At 44.8% G+C, this 22,422-nt stretch overlaps 3 protein-coding genes across 3 annotated transcripts; 1 reads left to right on the top strand and 2 right to left on the bottom strand.

The window, feature by feature from the left end:
- Positions 1 to 3,148: 3,148 nt before the first annotated feature.
- On the top strand, positions 3,149 to 3,897 carry LOC308057693 (MAD2L1-binding protein-like; the record flags this gene model as incomplete). The annotated part of the gene is made up of 1 exon (XM_080411753.1): positions 3,149 to 3,897. The coding sequence occupies exon 1, from the start codon at positions 3,397 to 3,399 to the stop codon at positions 3,895 to 3,897; it is 501 nt and encodes a 166-aa protein (XP_080267879.1). The 5' UTR covers positions 3,149 to 3,396.
- A 1,248-nt stretch (positions 3,898 to 5,145) lies between these two features.
- LOC308057703 (epoxide hydrolase 1-like) lies at positions 5,146 to 11,856 on the bottom strand (the record flags this gene model as incomplete). Its single annotated transcript, XM_080411760.1, is given in 5 exon segments — positions 5,146 to 7,347; positions 7,349 to 7,382; positions 8,348 to 8,473; positions 8,801 to 8,909; positions 11,646 to 11,856. Coding segments are annotated over 5 exon segments (648 nt in total), but the record flags the coding sequence as incomplete, so codon positions are not given.
- A 1,867-nt stretch (positions 11,857 to 13,723) lies between these two features.
- On the bottom strand, positions 13,724 to 17,378 carry LOC308057694 (epoxide hydrolase 1-like; the record flags this gene model as incomplete). Its single annotated transcript, XM_080411754.1, has 4 exons — positions 16,617 to 17,378; positions 15,504 to 15,717; positions 14,559 to 14,739; positions 13,724 to 13,776 (listed from the first exon to the last, which is right to left on the bottom strand). Exons 1-4 carry the CDS (start codon positions 16,748 to 16,750, stop codon positions 13,724 to 13,726), a joined length of 582 nt encoding a protein of 193 aa, XP_080267880.1. The 5' UTR covers positions 16,751 to 17,378.
- Positions 17,379 to 22,422: the final 5,044 nt, after the last annotated feature.

The following is a 22,422-nucleotide window of genomic DNA, read 5'->3' as shown; positions in this document are numbered from 1 at the left end:
ATCTGCCAGCAGTCCGAGTCTCCGTGTTTGCCTGCTTCCTTTGTTTGGGGGAGGGGGGCAGGGTATTCTTACACCCCAAAGCGGGGTGTGTGTGTGGGCTGCATACTGTCTCCAGAGGAAAGACTGAGAGTGGCCAGCTGGCAAACCGTGCAAACAAGAAGTTTCATTCTTAAGTGCTTCCTATTAGATTCCTAAAGACAATGTCTATGTCGGGCAAGAGAAAAAGAACAACATCCTAAAGCGTATTGCCTTTTGTGCCAGGACGGTGAAGGAACAGTTGATCTTTTCCAAACCTGAAGCTCAGAAAGCAGTTGAGCACTTTCCCAAATGTTAGTAGTTACCTTTCTAAGTTTGATTTCACCCTAAGCTGCTCTCTGTGCTCCAGGTATTACTGCTGTATTCCTCAGATTTATGGAGGACAGAGAATCTGATTACAATTGCAGATACTCAAATGTAAGCCTGACTACAGCATTATCGCTGTCATCGATGTATTCGTACAGTTCAGTTCTGTATCAGCTGCATCAGCATGGTTTGAATGCTCATGTTTTCAAGGCTTCTTCAAGACAGACCTCTCCTCCACCGTTAGTAGATATTATTGACTTGTGGTTTTGCCATGTCTTTCTAATGTTAGTTCTCAATAAATAGAGTGTACTGGCGCGTTACAGCGTGTCTCAAACAAACAGTACAGCAGCATCCTAGTACCCATGAAGCATCTGCAAGCAAAACCCCCTGAATTTATGTGGCTCCCCTGTAAGCTTTGGGCATATTACTGCAGGAGGTGTTGCAGTGCTTTCAGGCGCTACCAAGACTTTCTGGATGCCACAGCACTGTGCTTCTAAACATGGCCTGGTTTGGGGGGTTAATTTAGGTGGGGATGCTTAGTGCTGTCTTGTCAATATAGCCTCCATTTCTGGTTGGATGGCACCCTCTCCTGGTGTTGGAATGCTGCCCTAAAATGAGAGGCTAGGTGCCACTAGCATCAAAGATCCAAGAAATACCTGCACGTGGGGGTAAGGGATGAATGCCGCTGCTCTCCTAAAGTTGCAAATGGATTGGGCAGGTTAGCTTTCTATTCCTTCAGCTGGAAACCTTGTGGAAACAACTGGTAGAGTCGTTAGTGTTTGGGAATGCTGAACGCATGGTGTCACGGTGGAGAGGCCTTCAGAAATGCGTTAGTCACCTTGTAGTATCTTCCTCAAGGCAAATGGATGGAGAAACCCTGGTGTGGTAATCTAAAGCACTTCCTCATGTTCAGGAGGTACGTGGCTGTACTTGCGAGCCTGGTGGTGGTGTAGCAGTGGCAGGAAGAATGAGCCTTTCTATTTGTGCAGGACCGGCACAGCAGCCTTTGGGTTGCCTCTGCTCGTGGGACGCTTTGGATGATGTATGAATTGTTTGTTAACTGATGGACGGTTGCATGTTTGATTCATGAGTAGCATGCAGGTACAGACCAATGAGTATGTGGAATCTCGGCAAGGGCTTGTGTGTCATAAGTGTTTCCTAAAATATTGTAGCATGTTCAAGATGATCCTAAAGCAAATTCTGGTAATCCAGGCTTTTTTTCTTATTTTTTTAACACAGGCCTCCTCGACCACAGAAAATCCTTGGAACTGCTTTCAGGTGATGTTTCTACTGCTATTGGTAGTCACTTTAGGCTAGAGGATAGTAGGTACCTGAACACAGTGCTTGGGCTTCCACAAAGAAACACTTTTCTACAGACAACTGTTCTTGTTTTGTCAGGGGAGTGTAGAAACCAAAGTGCTCTATCTGGTACCTGTTTGTGATAGTGGGGCTATGCAGATTGCCTGAAGGTGCCTTCATATTTGGATGGCTGACTATTTAAGAACCGAAAACTGTAGCACAGTCTTCACAGTTTTGAGACTTAGAGAGCAGAAAGAAAATATGTGAGGACTTCTTCTTGCACTGCTGTATTCTGTATCTTAGAGTAATTGGGGACAAAGAAGGAATGGGATTTGGGGTTTTATTTCAGTTGCACTGAATGTACCAGGAGAGCACACTTTATGTATAGAAATAAATTTCCGTATTCATAAGACTATCAGAACACAGTGTTTTGGTGTTCAGGTTTTATAAACTGTTTTCACGGCTTTATGTTGGTTACGAGTGCTTTATTTTAAGTTCTGATCATCTTTTTTTCTTCTTCTAGAACTCAAACTGAGCCAGCGAGTAGAACATCAAAAGAGGTATGTAAAGACACAAGCTGAAACTTTTTTCTACATGCTGCACCTAAGTCTAAGAAATGTAGTCTTGTACTAATTCTTTTATATATGTAAAATATAAAAGTTGTTATAAATTGAGACCAGAACGGATCATAATCCAATTAAAATTTTATTAATTATAGCAAGTAGAATATGAGCAAAAACAGCGCTGGACGGCAGGGGAGTCTGCGCTCCACCAACTGCCGCCCTGAGCAGTTCAAACAGTCCCTTTTTATACATCTTTACTTCCGTGTTCATGAAGTAGTGGAGGTACTCTGCGCATGCTTCGGTTGTTGTTAGGGGGTCGTTTTCTGCCTCCTGGTGGTCGTTGAGGCCAAAGTAAGAAGTCTTCCTCCTTCGTCCCATAGTTGACCCCTCACTCATATGTCCTTATATGGGGTTGTTTGTCCTGTTTCTGTCTGTTCCTGGACATCTGGTGGTTATCTTGTCTTGCACAAGCGGTATCTGGTTTAGTTTGTGTAAGCGATTGCGGTTATCCTACCTTACACAAGCGGTGTCTGGTGGCTGTTTGCATAAGCGATTTCATATCTTTTGCTGTCTGACCTTTACATTGGGCTTAACATAAATCTTAATAAACAATACCCTAGTCCATAGTTTCTCACATGTGCCAAACACTTGTAAAGTGCAGTGCAGTTGTAGCTGTATCCTTAAGTGTTACCACAACTTCATTAAAAAAAAAACAAACAAAAACAACCCACAAACAACTAAAAAAACCTTTAGGTTAGGTGGCTAAAGGTCTCAAAAAGTTGCTGTTTATCTCTTGTTGTTCCACTTTGTGCTCAAAGCATGCCACTGCTTTGTTTGTTACTCAAACAACTTGAAGAAAAAAGGCTGGTAGGTGTTTTTTGGAGTGATAGCTGATCTTTAAAATATGGAGTTTGTAATTCTCGTGGACATTCCTCAGTAGTGGGGTTCAGATTTAAACTGAGTAGCTATAGGGCAGCCATTTGTGTTCATCTTGGGTCTCCTGATTCCGTACGTGGGTACCTGTATCTCTTAAAAGGCACATAAACCCTTGAACCTTCCTTAACTTTCAGGGATGGGATGGGCCATGCTTTCTGAAGGGTGTGTTGGTACTAATGTTTCCTAATAATGAAATGTGGTGATCTTTCTTTGCTTTGTTTTCCAGGATGGAGATGTGATTAAGAAGCCACCCTCCATGGACCTGGCAAGCAAGAAGTGCCAGCAGGTGCTGACAGAACTGGAGGAAATGTTCCAGCGCTTGGAAATAATGTTTAGTTTGACACTGGTTCCTCGGGTTCTTATTCTACTTGGAGGCAATGTCATGAGCCCCAAGGAGCTCTATGAGCTCAGCTTGGAGGGTATCTGTGAGGGCGGTGCTGAGGAGAGCCTGAAAACTGCATCCTGCGTTCACAAGCTCTTTCACTCGCTCTTTGTTGCGGATGTCTTCAGTGAGCTGAAGGCTCTCCCTGTCATGGGCACTGTTGTTATGCTCCAAGGACACCATGATTGTGGTGTTGATTGGTTCCGGCCCAAGCTCAACTATAAGGTGCCGACTCGAGGGAGGAAACTAGCTGTTAACTTGTCCTGCGATGGAGACATCAACAGAAGTGCCTCGGCTCCTCAGCATGTGACCTCTACTTGGGAGGACTATGTCTGGTTTCAAGCACCAGCGGCGCTCAAAGGCTTTCACGAATGACCCACACTCTGTAGAACTTCAATGGAATATCGAATAACCTTTGGTGCCGCTTTAAGCGATAACTTTATCAAATACAACTGTGTATTCTTGTCTGTCTGGATCCTTTATTCAGGGCGTCTACTACCTTCCTGTAGTTGAACCGTGTCCATCTGTTTTCATCTCCTGAATGGCTGTTGAAAGCAATTACCCTTTAAGGCACAGCTGCACAAAGATACAGTGATTCTTTGGGGACCTGAGTTATGGTACAGGAGACTAATTGGCGCGTTGGGAGTAAAACTTTCCTGCTGTGTACTTGCTGAACTGGCAAATACTGGATAAACCTTTTCCCTCCCGAGTTTTAATGTGGCCATTACTAAATTAGCTGATTGCTTGGGACTCTCTCTGGGTAATGTACATGACTATTAATACACTTGGCCTTTACTAAAAAGGCTATAGCCATTCTTACCCGTAAAAGGAGACCTTTGTAGTCTGATCAGGCTTGAGTGAGTACTCGAGTGTTTGCCTATCTATTTGATAAAATTAGACTTCTCTATAACTCAATTTCAGTTACTTAATAATCCAAACAAAGAGTGGGACTTCTGAGTAATTGGGAGGTCTTGTACTGGTGACAAAAAGAGATTGATTGGCCCTGTGGAAGTGGGGAAGCACGTCTTCCTATTTTTTTACTAACCTTTAGCCCAACAGCCTTGACGGTCAGTTAGATATACAGTTAGAACTAAAATCAAGTGGTTTCTGCTCTAACCCTCTTCAGAGGAAGTTAGGACTGCGGCGAATGAAGAGACGGGACGCAGCTTGATGCAAGCAAATGTCAACTTATTGTACAGAAGCACGAGTTTCTATACACTTTCAGAAGCTGCGCGTTTGAAACAGATTGGTTCTTGAAGCTAAGCCTTGCATACTAGGCAATCCCCGATTGGTGGTTAGCTGCCATCAATTAACAGCAAGCTGTTACTTTTCCTTGGCGCCATCCGTCCCCCACTCCCCTGTGCTCTGTAAACATCTCATCATGTTAATTGTTGTCCAGACAAGCTCGAGCACATTCCCCTCAGCAAACTGACCGCCACGCATGGTCCTAGTTTCCAGCCCGCTCCTGCATCTCCCCCTTCCTGTTGCACAAAAAGAACCTTTGAAACCGAACGAGTAAAAACAAGGTATAAGTAATAGAACAAATAAAAAAGCAACTAAGACATATTATCAACGTCAGAATAACCCACTGTCTCTGTTCCGTACAATTTTACAATTTCCCCTTTTTGTTTTTGAACAGCTAGTACCAGGTTTGCCATGTTCTGCAGGGCCCTTGCAAACATGACAGCAACCAAGGTAACAGCAAACAAACAATACTGCCAATTGAGTGAATGGATGCCCCAAAAGGCTGACATCTTCTCAGATTTTGGTAACATGTTGCTGCAATGGGGCGCCTAAAATCCACGCAGCACATACCATCAAAATCCTCACAGCCATGTCCTTGAACCAACAACAAAAAGCAGTGGCAATTTTGACTCACATGCTTAACTGCCTACCAAACAAGGTGATTTAACTCTTTAATGCTTTCCCTGCTGTTATTCCGGATAAGAGAAGAACTGCTGCGACACGTTCCCATCACAGCCTCCTACTACATTAGCATCTACAGAAAGACAATGATCGACATTCAAAGTGTAAACAGTATCATCTTCTTTTGGATTAACATTATACATAGGTGGAAGGGCACACCAAACAAGAACTGGTTCAGTCAAAAAGTTCGAAACATAGCATGCCTTCTCTGAACATACCTCTGGGGTCATTCCCTTCATTCCCTCTTTTTTTATGCAAAGAGAAACACTTCCACCAAAACAGAGAAGCCCCTATTTACATCTCTGAGCCCGGACACAAACCGCAGCTGTATGCGCCACCAGGCTCAGGGCAGGAATCATTCATGCAGTTACATAGCTATATATCTCTACAAGCGTGCAGACACCTATTAAACACTAGATAACCATGTTTATCTTTCCTATTCTCCTTCACAATACCTAGCTGTTTCTCCCATTAGTTTCCAGCCCGCTCCTGCATAGGACTCCTGTCCCAATATGCTAGCTTGTTCTCACTTAAGACAACAACAATAAAAGTTAGTTTCTTGCTTGCTTTTACTTCTAAGTCTTAGACTCTTCAATGTTTATGAAATGTGAAGAGGCGGTGAGGCGAGTGTGATCAAGTTCAGCACTATCTTTACTTGTCAAACTCCTGTTCAAAGTCAGAAGGTATTACTTGGGAGCAGAACTTGAGCCCTTTCTTCTGGCCTGGTGTCTAGTGCAGAATGGGAGAAGGAGGGAGGGTGAGAAACACTTGAGAGCTTTGAACAGTGTGTCAAAACTAGGTGTCTGCTGGACTTAACCTTCAGTCAGCTACTTAGAAGTGTCTGTAATGTAGTGAGCTTAACAGCTCCAAACAGCCCTATCCCATTTGAAGAGAAACTCGAGCCTACTGGTAGCAAGGTTGCTTGCAGCTTCTTGCTAGCAAAAATTGCACGATGGTGTGATAAGAATCGTTTGAAATGAGGGTAAAGGTTGAAGTAACCTGCTACGCTTGGTGCATATTTTAACTTTACCATTTGGAATGGAATGATAAAGAACGAAGAGGAAATTAAGTTGGTATTTTTGAGCTTGGAGCACACTAGGAACGCTGTCTCTGCCTTGTTATCCATTAAACATCTGTTTACATAGTGTAGTAGCTGCTAAAGCTAGCCGTAGGGGGAAAACCTGTTAGAATGAAGAAAGCTGCCTTGTGTGCAGCTGCCCACTTGAATATGTAATTCCTGGTCTCTTGAATGAAACATAACTTGAACGTAGGAGTGTTTGTGCTCAGGAGATCAAAACCCTTTACACTTCCACCAAAGCTGCTTGTAATGCATATTTCAGACGCTAGCACTCAAGTGTTTAAAGAAGCTTTTAAACAGAAGCCTTCGTTCTAAGGATCAAGGGGCTGGTTTCTTTCTACTCTCTTCCCCAGATGAGTGCAGTGTTACTGCAGTAAACCGTTCATGTATTCTGTTACACTTGAACTATGAGTGCAGCAATGATACGGTGCCAGGAGTGAAAGAAGACAAGTTGCTTACTTTGGGGTTTTTTCTTTTATTCTTTAGAAAAGCTTTAGAGCTTCATTAACAATTTTAGTACTGTAATGATTATCAAAATGAAATGTTGTTTTCTCTATGTGATTACATTGGATTTATTTGATCCCTCAAAGTAAAGGTTCTGCTGGTGGCAGAACAACTTGCTTCTGTTCTATATATGTATCTAAAGTGCATGTTCACAGCTGTTCCACCTTTCTGACAAAGTGCATGATGTCTTGTGCCAGAAGCTTTGGTCCCTCAAAGGCAGCAAAATGCCCTCCACGTGGCATGTAAGAGTAAGTGATGATGTTCTTGAAGACCTCCTTTGCCCAGACCCGTGGTGTATGTACTAGCTCCTGAGGAAAAAGCTGCAGTCCCTGTGGGAACATACACTGCAAACCTAGAGGACATTAACTAAGTGCCTTTTTGAAAAAAGTCCTGGGGAAATTCTATAAAAACCTCCTGACTCTAGTAATTGCCACAGTCAGCTGGCAGAGCTTCACCGCAGCGACACATTTTGTGGTTTGTACTCTGCTGAAAAGCTTTGCTTGTATTTGAGTCTCCTTGAGTATGAGAATATTATACCCAAAAACGTAAAGTAGAGCCAACTTCGCACACGGTTCAATCTTGAAACGTTTCCTATTTTTAAACTTACCTTGTTTTACAGTTTTGCGATAAATGGCAAGACGCATCACCTCTTTGTGACAGTCAGAAATGAGCCTGCTCAAGTTTACTTTAGAATTTATAGTACCAGCGTAACGAATGAGTTGAGGAAAGGTAAGCTGGCTCGGTCTACAAAGGAAAAGACTCTTCTATTTGTTTGTGTGATCAATCACATGGAATTCCGTTCTGCAGCATTTTCTGGTCAGCCTCTCTTATAGTCATCTTAAAGTCAGTGGCTGTTAGAAGGTGCTTGGTTTGTTAGAAGGTACTGCTCTCCAGATTGCTTCCCCAAGTTTGTGCTTAACACTTGTAGTCGTTAGTTTTATCCACCACTAAGCCGTATGCTTCCTAATTCAGTTTAAACGTCTCTCTTGGAAATGCTCCTGATTTTCTGTTTTGTTTTAACTGAACTGAGCCAGAGATCACATTTGTTTGGTGACTAAGTATATAGACCTGTAGTTTGAACACAAGACTGAATATAGTTTGATATGTCCGCTGCATTGTCTTGGCTACAAGCTACTTTGTGTGAATTACAGGTTCAAAAGAAAAATGACTCAACTATTTTTATCAAAAGAAAATAAGAACTTAGATTATTTTTTTTAACAACTTAAGTTTGCTGTTTTAAAGTAATCTAAATGTTTATACAGGCAAACGTGGTTCAATCTCATTTGCAAATCTTTCTTACACCTACCACTTCATTACCTGGCATCACCTGTTAGACCAGGGTCCTTGGAGATGTTCTCCTTGTAGAATCGCATTGAGGACACAATGGAGGATGTCACCCAATAAATCATCACATTGGCCAAAAGCTCATCAAGAGTGTATTTGCTATTGATAGAAAAAGATGAAGACGTTTCATTGGAAGCTGTTTCTCAATACGCTATATTGGGCTCATGCCCTGAAGAACAGTTGTTCTTGTTCTCCACTTGTTTTCAAGCAGCAAATTAATTGGCACCCATGTGCCCAGAGCAAAACTGCCCGGTGCTGAAGCAGTAGTTTGCAGGCAGTCTGCTGTGAGTTTACACTACTACTTGTCATGTGTAACCTTTCATGCTCAAAATTCAGCTTTGGCCAGTCTTTTACCTATCTCCTCATTAGTTACCATTGCTCATTCTTTTAATGAGTCCTCTCATGGAAGAGCACCTGTTTTCTTACCTTTCCAAGCCTCCATCATCTTTATGCAGAAATGATTTATCTCTCCAGGTAGAGAATTTTTCCAATATATATGCAGCAAGCCCCCCAGGGGAGTCATTCAGTCCACAACCTAATTCAAGAGAAGAAGAGAACCATTGCAGTTGCCTGGCATTGCAAATACTTCAGTGGGAGTTAAACTGGACTTACATCAATTCTTCAGAGTTTTCTATGAGAATTCAGTAAAGAGTGCGTTTTACTAGCCCTGGTAGTACTTTATTCTTGAAAAGTTCACCCCAATGGAATTTTGGCTATAACTGACAGCACTATAAAGTTGAGCAATTCCTATACAAAAGAAAATAGGAGTTAAGAAAATCCTCTGGGCTTCTTGGTAATGTGTGGCAGAAAGAGCAAATTCAGATGTAAAGGGATTACACTCTGAAAAGAAATTTCAGATAAACTGTTTGGGAGCACTGTCCTGCTTAGGATGGCTAACTGGGACCCTGAGTGCTGTTCACTTTCTATGTAATTTAAACAACAGTGGAGTGTTGTGTATCTGCTATCTGCTCCTGCCTTTGGGGAATGCTAACAAACATTATAAACACAGCATATTATATCTGTGTTTTAACCTGTAAAACGGGTGGGGATTACTTCAGCAGTGGTAGAGCTTGCCTTGGGAAAATTCCTGTACCACACTCCAGGCTGTAGTTTTACAGTATCCTTAGAATTGCCTACTCTCAAGTGTATTTTAGTGTGACTTTAGCACTGAATGACTGCGTAGAAGATGATGCACAATGTGATTTCAATTTAATAGTGGACATATTTAATGCAAAGTAAGTTTGTGCATTGGCACAACAGTTTCCCTGTGCTGTCAGGCCTAAAGTGATTTGCTACACATCAAAGTCATGTAAATGCTTTGACCAGCAAAGGTAGGGCAGGCTAAAATGTGCCAGCTAACATATGACCCGTCTGGAGGTGAGCATTTTCTGAGCTGAAAGCTGTCTCCGAATCACTGTATTCAACTTTCATGGACTGGATGCTCAGAAATACCAGTCTTGTTTGCAGCTTACTAATGATTCAACCTGTACACATCTTAGGTACCACAGCTTCTGGTGAGTGAAAATACTGTAGCTTTGCTTTAAACCTGCCTAATGAGAACTAAACTGATAATATAGATATTTTTTGAGACTAAGCAGGGAATATGTATTTTTTCCCCCTATTTATTTTCTACCTTTCACAATTTTAGTGTGCTACAAAATCCCTGCTCTTCTTTTTTTCCAGGTTAAAGAGTCCTAGACTATGTACAGTGCTTGTAGGGAAGCTGCTTGGTCACTTTAGGGTTCTTTTTCTCCCCTTCTTGTATTCTTTTGATTATAAAATATATTAATGAAACAGGGGTGGAACAGATTCTAAATATCATGGATTTAGTGTTTTGTCTTACTCTCTTTTTGCTTTCTTTAAGAGTTTGTAAGATTCTCTTAAAGTCTGAGCTGGCTGACGTTTCAAAGCACTGTCCTTGACTCTTGGATTCTCTCACATAGCAGCAACCAAACTAGAGCCCATCGTGATTTTCTTCCTCTGCTTAAATTGCTTTGGACTTTGTTGACATCAGTTTTTATTGGCCAGTTTAATCAACCAGTCACTTAACTGCAGAGAGTTACAAAACCATTTATCTTTAGATTAAACCAAACCCTGGATAGGTGTCAGATTTTCACTTAACCATTCACTTTTATCTGTAGAGAAATTAAGATCATATTGAAAGGTACGGGTGCCAGCACAGATTTTTGTGATACTCTCTCTCCCCTGGAACTTGCTTACTTATTTATATTCATGAATTCTCATGTTAACTAGTTATTAACCCATGAACTTAATCTTTTTCTTAAGGCAGTTTAATGTCTTTAAGAACACTGGGGGAAGGAACCTCAACAAAACTTTTTTTGGAAATTAAATATGTTCCATTACTAGGTCCACAGCTTCTTGATCCTGCCAGAGCTCTGATATTTGAAGCACGATTTCCCTGTGATATTATCACCTGTAAATGAATTCTCCTTTTAAAAACATTTCTGCTAGTTTTCTGATCAGACACTAGACATACTGGTCTTTGTTTTTCTGGGGGCTGTCTTCATTGTTTGGCTTTTGAAAAGAAAACCCAAAAAACCCCAACCTGGTATCTGGTTTGTCTCCTTTTATTTCTCTGATATTGCAATCAGTTCAAGCAACAGACTAGGCATTAGCTGACGTTTCACTTTGAGTTTCCTCTTTTCCAGTTAAATGCCAGGATGGGGTGCTATTCCTTCTATGGTCTCCGTACCTGATGCCAGTCTGAGACAGCTCTGCTGTCTTTCCTGATGAGGGTTTATTTCAATAAAGGAATACCCCATAATCTTTGATAATATTATACAAATAAATCATGTAACTTTTCTGAGATGGCCATACCTTTCTTCAGACTCCTTATCTACTGGTCCCACTACATCATGCTTCTGGCTTCAGGTATTATGGCTGTGTCTACCTTTCTGCAAGATTCACATTGCACTTGCTTATTTTTCTTGTTTTCACCCACATTTATTTCTAGAAGCTTCAATTTCAGGGTCCTGTGCTTTACTTTAAGAGGCATTTTGCAAAGGGTTTCTTTGCCATAGAGAAGTGGTATGCCATTTAACAGACCTTGAAAAGTGATATTTGTAGTCTCCGTCTTTCTTTAAGCGGTTCCTTTTCACTTCCTTTTACACAGCTCTTGTCCCCATGTCTTGCATTCAGTCACCAGAATTCATTGCTTCTCAGACATGGTTGGCTTTTGTTCAACTATGTGTTTATACGCCTTAAGCAGTCAGTATACAAAGTTCATAGTGATATAGAGAAGGTTCATTACCTGCAGTGTCTGGTTTGGTGGCTTGGATGTGTAAGTATCCAGACTCTCGCAATAGTTCATGTATATTCTTCTGGATGAAAGGATACATACGTCGAACATCTTCCCTAGTAAAGCCTATGAGCCATGGTATATAAGCCCCAAGCATCACGGAAATCATCCTTCTCAAACCTTCTCTGCCAGCGAAGATAAGATTCACAGATCTGAAATCAAGTTAATGAATAGAAGGTTAAATCAAGCCATTTTCTGTTTCCAAATTTTCTAGAAAATAAGTCTGACGGGAGCTGTAATAGAAGCATTTCACTAAGCCAAATACATAAGCCCTTCACATTTATCGTGATTTCCAAAAAAATTTGGGAGAGTTAAAAATGGTACAGCTGGTGCCATCTCCATCCAGGAAAGTCCTATACTTCGTGGTACTGATCAGCTGCTGAAAGGCTGAGCTCCTTCCTTTTCTCCCTGCCAATTTTAAATTTATCTCCTTCCTGATTTAGAATGATGATCCTTGAGGTCTCAAATCAAAATGCAGCAGAGCTTACTTCCATGCCTAGTGAAAGAGAAGCCAAACAGCACTCCATTTTTCTCTGTACAACTCTTCCCTAGATAAGGGAGGCCAACAGCATCCTGGCTTGTGTCAGAAATTGCGTGGCCAGCAGGACAAGGGCAGTGATGCTGTACCCAGCACTGGTGTGGCTGCACCTCGAATATTGTGTTCGGTTTTGGGCCTCTCACTACAAGAAAGATGTGTCCAAAGAAGAGCAACGGAGCTGGTGAAGGGTCTAGAGAACAAGTCCTATGAGAAACAGCTGAGGCAACTGGGCTTGTTTAGTCTGGAGGAAAGGGGGCTTGGGGGAGACCTTCTTGCTCTCTAAAACTACAGGAAAGGAGGTTGTAACAAGGCGGGTGTTGGTCACTTTTTCCCAGGTAACAAGTGAGAGGATGAGAGGAAATGGCCTCAAGTCGTGCCAGGGGAGGTTCAGATGGGATATCAGGAAAAATTTCTTCACTAAAAGGTTTGCCAAGCATTGGAACAGGCTGCCCAGGGAAGTGGTAGAGGTATTTAAAAGGTGTGTAGATGTGGCACTTAGGGACCTGGTTTAGCAGTGGACTTGGCAGTGTTAGGTTTATGGTTGGACTCAATGATCTTAAAGGTCTTTTCCAACCTAAATGCTTCTATGATTCTATGAAATTTAGAAAGCGTGAGAATGCAAATACCACTGTCAATGCAAAGCATGTGAATATGACTGAATGCACAGGGGTGGGGATACCCCTGGAGAAAACAAAGCAGAAGGCGATGAGAGGCAGGGCAAACAGAAGGCAGGACCCGGACCGTGGAGCCAGAAGGTAGGGTAAGAACTGGAGAAACCTTCTCTGCACTGATTCCCTTTGCTACTCACTGTGGCAGCATCTGGGCCATGTTTGTGGTAATAAGAGATCCCCAGTCTTCTCCCTGTAGGTAGTATTCTTTGGAGCCCAATCTATTCATCAGCTTATGAAATTTCCGAGCAGTTGCTTTGCTGTCAAAGCCTGTAGGTAAAGAGAAACAGAGGAAACCTGTTTGTCTTGGTGTATCATCCCCTGGCCAAAGATCATGGTCTGACAGAGGCACATGAGTATGCTGCTGTGTAAAGGCACAGTGTGCTATGCTGCTCTGCCTTGCTCCTTGGCAATACAGTGAACACAAGATGGAAATTCAGTGGAAAGTGGATAAAGTGGAAAGCAGACCTGGTTTCCAGCTACCATTACCTTCCAGATCTCCACAGCCAGCCCCAGAGCCTCAGCCACATGGGTGTTAGTGCAGAGCCAAGCATCTGCATTCACAAACTGCATTCCCTGGTGAGGGCCAGGGATGACTGAGGCTCCAAGAACCTGGCAATTCCAACAGCGCCTTTTCATCGCTCACCTTTCTGGTGTGGTGCCTCAGAGAAGCCATATCCTGGGATGGATGGGCAGATGACCTCAAACACCATGTCACCCTCATTCAGGCCATGCTCAGCTGGCTCTGTGAGTAGAGCGATGGTCTTGTAGAACTCGTAGAAGGAGCCAGGCCAGCCGTGGACCATCAGCAGAGGTTGAGCAGCTCAACTGTGAGGGACATAGGAGGGCTTCACGTGGATAAAATGGATATCAATCCCTGCCACACATCCAGACAGATAAATTAAAGCCTTAGTTCCATCACAGTTTCTGTTCCAAACTCTGAAGAAGGAGGGTGGCAAAACTGTGATTAGCATTCACAGCAGAAGGTACACAATCAACCCATGGCAAGAAGATGCCTAGCTGAAAGGACATGCCTGGTATTTTACCTGTGTCTCATCTTTTACTTACAGACAGAGGTATTGATCCCAGTCCCAGTTACTGGGGTCACAGGAGACTGAGCATCCACCTCCTGAGAAATTGGTCTTACAGTATATAAGTACAGCTGCACTTCAATGCATAGCATAATGCAGCTAAGACACGTGCAAAAACATGACTAAATTACAAAATGTGTGGGTGATAAAAAGAGAAACATGGAAAAAGTAAGCGCAGGATATAAGTTTAACCTGCAGATCACTTATCTAAAGTCTGGCTAACCTCACCTGGCTAAACTGGGTGGTGGTGGTGGATATTCCAACCTCAGGGCCTGGGTAAATTTTACAGTTTTCAAAGGTGGCTTCAAGGCAATAGCAGAAGAAAACCTCGTTGTTATTTAGTGCAGGTTCAGAGCCAGATGAAGCCCATCTTCAAGCAGATCTAATCTTATCACCACTGTGCAATGATCTTAATCTATAGAGGGTTACTAATAACATAGCCTCCACTACTGATCCTTCATTAAGCTGTTATGCACACTGTTGTCTTAATAGAGTAACCTCTTAAAGCCCCCCATTCTCTCTGTGCATTTCAGAGTGAGACCTGCTCAAGCCACAGAGACCCCCTCACCTTCAATGGTGGTTTGGAAATGGGGATATTTGTTCAGGATTTCCACTTGCTTGCGTCGGTCAAACGGGTTCCTCCAGTAGGCCACCACCTTCTGCAGGTAGCTGGAGGTGAAGCCGTAGCGGAAGGCAGCCCCTTCCAGCTGCGGTGTGTAGCGGGCCTGCTCCAGGCGGCGATGCAGGTCCTGCGGACAGGAGCTCTTGCAAGGCTGGCCAGATGCCTGCATGTGCCCTATGCTAAGGCAGGCATGAACAGGCTCTCCTGGCTCCACCGGCTTCTGTGTCTCTCTCTGGGACACCACAAGCCCTCCTGAAGCAGTGCCATACTCTGTATAACTTCCTGAATCATTTATATGGAGAATATATTTTTCTACAGGTTAGCAGTTCCCCTAGGGCACCCAGGAGTAGTGGGTTCTACGCTTGCCTTACTGCTAACTCGCTTTAGGGTTTTGGGCACTAGGAACTTGCCAGCACTGCCAGCTGAGAGAAGAATAAGCAGCTCAGCCTGTGCTACCGACTGCTAGTTGGCCAGATAATTAGTGACAGGCTTGTAGGGACAGAAGGAAGGACCCCATCCTTCTTCACCCTTCCAACCCTGTCCTCTGCGGAAGCCCCTCAGTCCTGCCCTACTGGTGCCTTTGCTATCCCGGTGCCCTCCCACCCCATTCCACCACTGCAGACCTGCTGTCAAATTCTGCTGCTCAAAGCATGGCCTTTCTGCAGGAGCAGCCCCAGGTTGCATTGAGAGTCTGTGGTCTCAGAAAGCGTAAAGACATTGCAGTGAATCTGAGCTCAAATCCCATTCATAAAGGGCAGTGAGCCAGAGCATCATCTAACGGACCTGCGCTGGCTATTGCCCCCAAGGCATCACCTCAAAGCAGTAAGGTGGGTGATGAACTGGCTCCACCTCGCAGCTTTCTGCCCCTCCTTACCTCCCAGGCACGGGCACCTCAATTTCTTTGTCAGATGTTTCAGTCTTGAAGGGACAGATACTTTCATCTTCTTTCCCTTTTAGAGGTCTTTCATCTGAGCCCCACCATCCATTGCCCATTTCAATAGTCTTGATCTTGTGTCTAGACCTCAGCCAGTAAACCAGCATCCCTCCAATGCCCAGAGCGGCCACAGGGACCAGGACTGCATTCCTCTGAGAACATTCAAATGACCTGGGGAGGCATAAAATTGTTTGCGCCCAACAGAAGTGTCAAGGGTAAAGGGACTATGCTGAGGCTTGTAGTCACATTGGTTGGACGTGAGTAACAAACCCCATGCAGTCAGCAGGGGCTGGGTGTTTCTGTTATTTTTGAAGATCGCAGGCAGGATTTGTGGCAGGGTTACATCTACCAGTGTTTCTTAGGGACCTTAAGCCTTTGCTGATCAGGACTTGTTAATCACAAGGCTTCTCTGTCCCTCTCCTTATGTACCAGGTGTGCCCTGGGAGACAAGGATCAGTAGGATCTGGATCTATCTGTTTTAAGGCAGGTACTGAAGTGAATGGGATAGTAGCACCTGGACAGCTTCAGGAATAAAAACTGCACAGAGTGGGCTGAGGAGCAGAGACAAGAGTTTTCAGCTGCTGGAGACAGCTGGATGTGCTAGACATGCCCCTTGACTGTGCTACATACATAGCTCCCCTACAGATTCAGTCATCTTTTAGGGCAACGCTAGCCCTCCACCATAGCTGTCCATAGGTAAAGGTCTCAACTTGTCTGTCTGGTGCCTCTTTTTCTTACCTAGACAGCAAAGTTTCAGACTTTCTTGAGGTGTGGGAGCTAAGGCGCCAGAGCTGGATTTAACAGACAGACAGCAATGTTTTAAAACCGTTCAAACCCTTCAGCAATCAGTCCTAAATGTAGTGTCCCTTCCCATCCCCCTGACCTGTGCCTCAAGCTCTCCAGCTTCCCTTGGGGATTAGCAGAGCTGTCTGGGGCTATTGCAGGGGGCTCAAAGAAGACTGTGAATGAAGATTTTTTGTCATACAGGGTATGGAAGGGACTATGCTGTGCCCCAGCCCAGGTGCTAATAAAAAGTGAACTCCTCAGCACAGAGCAGCTATTTCACTTACCTGATCCGGGACAAGGTGCCATCCCTAGAAAATGGGGGTGGGGGTGGGGTGGGAAAGATTCTTGGTCTGATAGTGTTGTCTGAATGGTACCATCCCTTGGGGATGGTGTAAGGAACATCCCCTGCCAGCACCATTTACCGCGCAGCCATGGGATCACAAGCTGTTCAGCTGGCTGGCAACAGAGACAGTGTTTCTGGGCTGTGTTTTAGCTAGATAGTTTGTCACCATAATATTCCCGCCTTCAGCACAATTTAGATAAAAGGCACTGAACAACTGGGTAGGTGTCCTTGCGGTGTTTCATCCTACAGAGGGCTGTGTTACTTCAGCCAAGTAAATAGTTTATTTTGGCAGCTGTGTAGCGATAGGTGCCCAGCCTTGGCAGGGGACTTCCAAGCTCAAGGGTTACTCTGCTGCCAGCCACGTGGTACTCATCCTGCCCAGGGCTGGCATGAGGAGCAGCTTGTGGGACCCTTCCCTGTTCAGGTTCAGTGAGCTGCTGTACCTTTGCTACTTCCAGCTACTCCTGACTGGATACCAAGCTTTTAGGTCTCATCTGCCCGCAAGAAAAAGGAAACATCCTCGTTGGTTCTCTTTTAGCCTGGTAGATTCTCTTGCAAGAAAAGCAGAATCTAAAATCTACCAAAAAGTTAGAAGCAACAGAGAAAGTCTTGTTACTCTGCAGCTAGATGAGGGAGCTGTTTGGTGTCATAATTACGATGCCTTGAGACAAAAAAAAATTAAAAAGGACAGGAAACTCCATGAAAAACCAAATCCACTGGGTGTTTCCTGTTGCCTGGTACCCTTTCCCACTGCTACCTGTGATGCAGAACACAGTGCCTGTACTGGACACCCCAGCAGTAGTGAAGGCAATTGGGTAATTGATCTCTGAGACAGTCTATGTGATTTTTAAGGAAGTATCTCCTGAAACCACTCCCAGACAAAGAAGACCAAGAGCTCCTAAGAGCAAACAGTGTCAGCCTCCACCTCCCTGGAGGCTGAGTAGCTTATGCAACAAGTAATAACAACCCCCTGCACTTACATCCTGGAGTTTAGTGAGTCAGAGGCACGAAACCAGTTATCACGGCAACAGCACAAACTCGGCACTGCTAACAAAGCAAGCATGTCCCAGAAACAGCTCTCTGAGTGGCACAGAACAAGGCTCAGTCTTATAAAACCTCCTCCCTACCCATGCTCAGGAAAGCTCAGCTGCATGCTCCCACCCACCGATGGCCTGGTGGACCCCACCGGGCCTTTCTCCTGCCCCAACCCTGGGGACCCCTGTTTAGAGTCCCTCCTCCCTGTGCCAAAGAGATCTCACCAGGCGTTTGGAAGCATCTCCTGCCACATGTCCGCTCCTCCTCGCCTAGCCACAGCTCCCAGCGAAACAACCCAGGTGTCTCCTCTGCTGGCTTTCTCTTCCGCAGCGACACTCTCCTGGTGACAATGCAAGCTACATCAACCATCAGTGCCACCTATTGCCTAAACGTGCGCTTGCAAATCAAGTTCAGCAAGAGACAAATGCCAGGTCCTGCACGGGGAGGGAACAGCTCCGTGCATCAGCACAGGCTGGACGCCAGATGCATAGAAAGCAGCTCTGCAGAGCCTGGCCTGAGGTCCTCAGCTGAGCCTGAGTCAACAAGGTGCAGCAAAGGCCGGTGCGTACAGGGCTAGATAGCAAGCGTGTTAGCCAGCAGGCTGGGCGAGATGATCCTTCGCTCTCTTCAGCACTTGTGGGGCCACATCTGGAGTGCCATGTCCAGTGCTGGCCTTGCTGGCAGAGGAAGGGCTGGAGTGAGGCTGCCCACCCTCGGTGGTCAGGGCCACCAGGCTGCTGGGGGGCTGGAGCCATGTGGTGTACCAGGAGAGACAGAGAGACCTGGGCTTGTTCAGCCTGGAGGAGAGAAGGCAAACGGTGGGGTCTTACTGCTGTCTGCATCTACCTAGTGGAGAGTGTAGGAAAAATGGACGAAGAACAAAAGGCAATGGACGCAAATTGCAAGAAGGGAAATTCTGGTTAGATGTGAGGAAAAATTAGTTCACCATGGAGGTATTCAGACACTGGGACAGGGGCCCAGAGAGGATGTGGGATCTCCATCCTTAGAGGCAATCAAAATTTGACAGGAACAAGGCACTGAGCAACCTGATCTACCTGAACCTGGCGATGAGCTGACCTCCATGTGCCCCTTCTGACCTGTGCATCGTGTGGCTCTATTCCATGTGCACCTGTGATCTGCAGCAGCCCAAACAAAAAAGGAAAAGTTGCTTTTCATTTTCCACAGAAATCAATGCTTTGTTTTAGCTCATTTTTAGACTTCATTTCCTTCATGGTTAGTAAAATCTTACTAGGTAAAGGCTTCTCTTTCCTAAATTGTGTCCTTGCTGTGCTTCAGTCCAGGAATAACTACATCTTACTGTGAGAGAAAATGATTCCTATCTCCATGCAACGCTCTAAGCGAAGTACCATCACCAGTGAGCTCTGTGATGGTTAGGTCTCATACCGTGACTTCATATGCAGCCACTGTGCCATCAAAAAAGAGTCATCAGGAAGAAAAGCTTGTAAATCCTTCATTTGGTCAAAGTTCAGTTTATTGCTACACCACAGCTATTTCTGGTTACATCCGTCTGGGATTACTTAGCTTTAAGGTTCTATTTCCCAAACAAAACCAGCTCTTTTGAGGCCTCTTGGAAGATGACATCCCTGATTGCAGAGGGACTATAGTCAGCAGACAAGGGAATTATTAGCAACAAGGGGAAAGAACTACAACCCATGTGGAAGGTAGCTGAGGACCCTGTAAAGAGCCAGGTTGAGGTACCGCAGGCTGTGGTGTCGTCGGTAGACAAAAGAGACCTCGAGGAAATTCTGTTTCTTACTTAGCACTGGGAAAAAGCATAAAGGCTGGTGGAGGAAGGACTGGCTTAAACAGCTGTGAGTGAATTTATCTATACCAGGAATGTGGGAGAAGAGCCAGCAGAGCTAGTTACAGCTACAAAGAAAAGACAGAAGTTGCTGCTTTCTGTATAAAAAGCTTGGGAAAGTCAGAATGGCTTTTACTTAAGATACAAGGTGACACACCAAGGCCACTAATACCCTGGGGCTAAAAGGCAACACCTCACCACCACCTTCACCCCCAATAAATCTGGAACAGCTGGGATGCCAGGATCCCATCTACTGAAATGCAGGGGATGTGCAGGAGTTTTGTGTGAGTGCTGGTGAGCAGAGATCAAAGGGTTCCCAGAGGAAATTCCGTCCTGGGATGCAGCAGCAGTGGAAAGCAAGGGGTTTTTCCCCTCCTCTCTTACAACCTCTCGAGGCCAAAATGCACAAATTCAGGCAGAAACTGCTTGCTGGAGACAGCAAGGCTGCCTCCCACGAGATTTTGATGCATGTCTCATAAATGGAAAGGGGAATCCCACAGGAAAGGACCTGCAAAAATGTCTCAGAGCATCTCCCTGCATTGGGGCAGGATCCCTTATTCTTAATGACAGACGTCTTAGCAAACCCATTTTTAAAAAGCCCCCTTCGGAGCACTATTAGAAAAAATTCTGCCTCTGTCCCAGTGCTGTGCTTTTGCTGGTTCAGCTGCTACTCTGGCATGGGAAAAAAAAAAAAACCAAACCAACCCAAAAGGAGAGAGAATAAAATTTGATACACTGAATCTCACTATTGCACCTCTGTCTAAACTTCCAAATGTCTAAACTTCCCACAGTCCCTGTGCGACAGGCATCATTTTATAAAGGGATTTCATATGTTCCCATTGCACAAATCACATACTAACAGAAAGCTTGTTTCCTATGCTTTTCTCTTGCTCTTGTCACTGATCTGCAGGATCACCCCTGCAGCAATGATAGAAAATACAGACATGGAAATGTTACCGTAATGTATTTTTTCAGCTGGTTTAACAGCTGGATACAAGCAGGAGGAGCCAAACACAACACAACCTGCCAGCTCTCCCAGACCCGTTCGCTACTGCTGGTACAGTGTGACCTGCTGCTGGAGAAAGCACCCAAAGGCCAAGCAGTAGTTCTGCAAACACTGGGTGCCCTCTTGTGGGAAAGAGGAGCTCGCAGCACCAGTAATAACACTTTTTTTGTGTGTATTTGGGCTTTTTTCTATTTTGGACTTTATGTGTTTCTCGTTGCCAGTTTCACGTAATCACAATCCAAGCCTCATCAATGCCATTAATACTGAAACCTGAAACACAGGGAGGAAAGCTGGTGACTTCTCATTATGAAATGGGCTATTGAACAGGGGTAAGAATGGAGCACAAAACCTTTGAACGCAGCTCTTTTATAGCTTGAGATGCTGTGGCAACTTGGAAATGATTATTCTGACCTTTGGAGCCGTTGCAAGGCCCTTGCTGGGATTTATGGCCCCAACTGTAATGCACTGCCCTTCACAGAATCATAGATTCATGGAATTGTTGAGGTTGGAAAAGACCTTTTAAGATCATCAAGCCATCATCTTACAGCATGAAGGCATTGCTGCGTAATTTTCCTTTTGCATGCACAAGATCAGGTTCACTGTCTTAAGCATTACTAGAAAGCAAATGGTGCTCATTAACAGGGGATCTTTGTGAATATGGTCTCCTGACTTATACCAGGGACCAGCTCTCTTCTTTTTTTCTGGTCGGTGGCCACTACCAGTGAGCTGCTGGCCAGTGATGTTGCAGGGCAGGACAACTGGAAGCTTCAGATCTCTCCTGTGCTCTTCCAGGTTCCCAAAACCCTGCTTGCCCCATGGCATCACTCTGTCTTTGAACGTTATGTTCTTCCTTTGCTTTTAAGGAAGGTCTTAAGGCTAACAAGGATTTCATGTGTTATGCCGGATCTTTGCTCCTACAGGCCAAAGACACTGAATGCTGTATTTCCCTGCATGACTTCTGAAGGAAAATGGTCCCCGTGGTCCAACAGGTCCAAGCTGGGACTGTCCATGCACATGCAACTCTTTCCAACTGGTATTGTATGAAAAAAGCCATGCCCAGAGATGGGATTAGATGGGAAAAATTGGAGCTCTTACCACGTGTGGCTGTGTCCTTGGGGTTAAGGGAAAGCCCCCAGCACATCACCCTACTTGCAATGGACAAGCAAAGTTTTCACCTTTCCAGTGAGGTCTCAGGACATTCAGCTGGTTGGTGGGAGATTTGTTTGGTACCAAAGTCTACTCTGGCACTGAATGGCAGGCTCTGTGCTCAGCCTCAGTGATCCCGTCCCTGGAGGAAACACTGAGCTCCTAAGCACCTCCAAGCTGTTAATTCCTCAATCTTACTAACAAGAGCCAGCTCAAACATCTGAGAGCAGACGGCAGCAACACCTTGCTCCTGCCCTCACCGGTAGCCAGTCCATGAGGCCTCTGTGCTGCTCCATGGTATATTACATAAAAGTCGGATTGCAGGAGCAATGAACAGCTTGGGAGAGCCCAGGACAATCTCTCCAACCTCTTCCTCCCCCTCCACAAATGCTCCTTTCTTGCGCAGAAAGCCCATTCTCATTTCTGAATATACCTTCCCCCTAACATCTCTTTAGTCCTCTGCTCTGCACTGTATGCTGAAGAGAAGTTACTGTTTTCCCAGCTGGAAATGGCCCCTTCTCTGTCTCCCTTATTGTCGGAAGACCTCACAAATGTTTCACTGCTACCTCCGGCAAGGACTGGCCCCTTCTGTTGCTAATTAGGGAGCTAAGAGGTTCCTCCAGGCACTTCCCAGTGAAACTGAGCCCATTAAATGAATGGCAGGCAACGTCTCTGGGGGTGGGGAGCAAAATTACACAACCGCTGCTTGGAAATAGGCAGTTTGTTACGCGTGCTGGT

The sequence above is a fragment of the Falco punctatus genome (assembly GCF_963210335.1).
Source record: "Falco punctatus genome assembly, contig: scaffold_49, whole genome shotgun sequence".
In the NCBI taxonomy this organism is placed as follows: domain Eukaryota; kingdom Metazoa; phylum Chordata; class Aves; order Falconiformes; family Falconidae; genus Falco; species Falco punctatus.
Note: the sequence above shows the minus strand (reverse complement) of the source record. Positions and strands in the feature narration are given on the sequence as shown.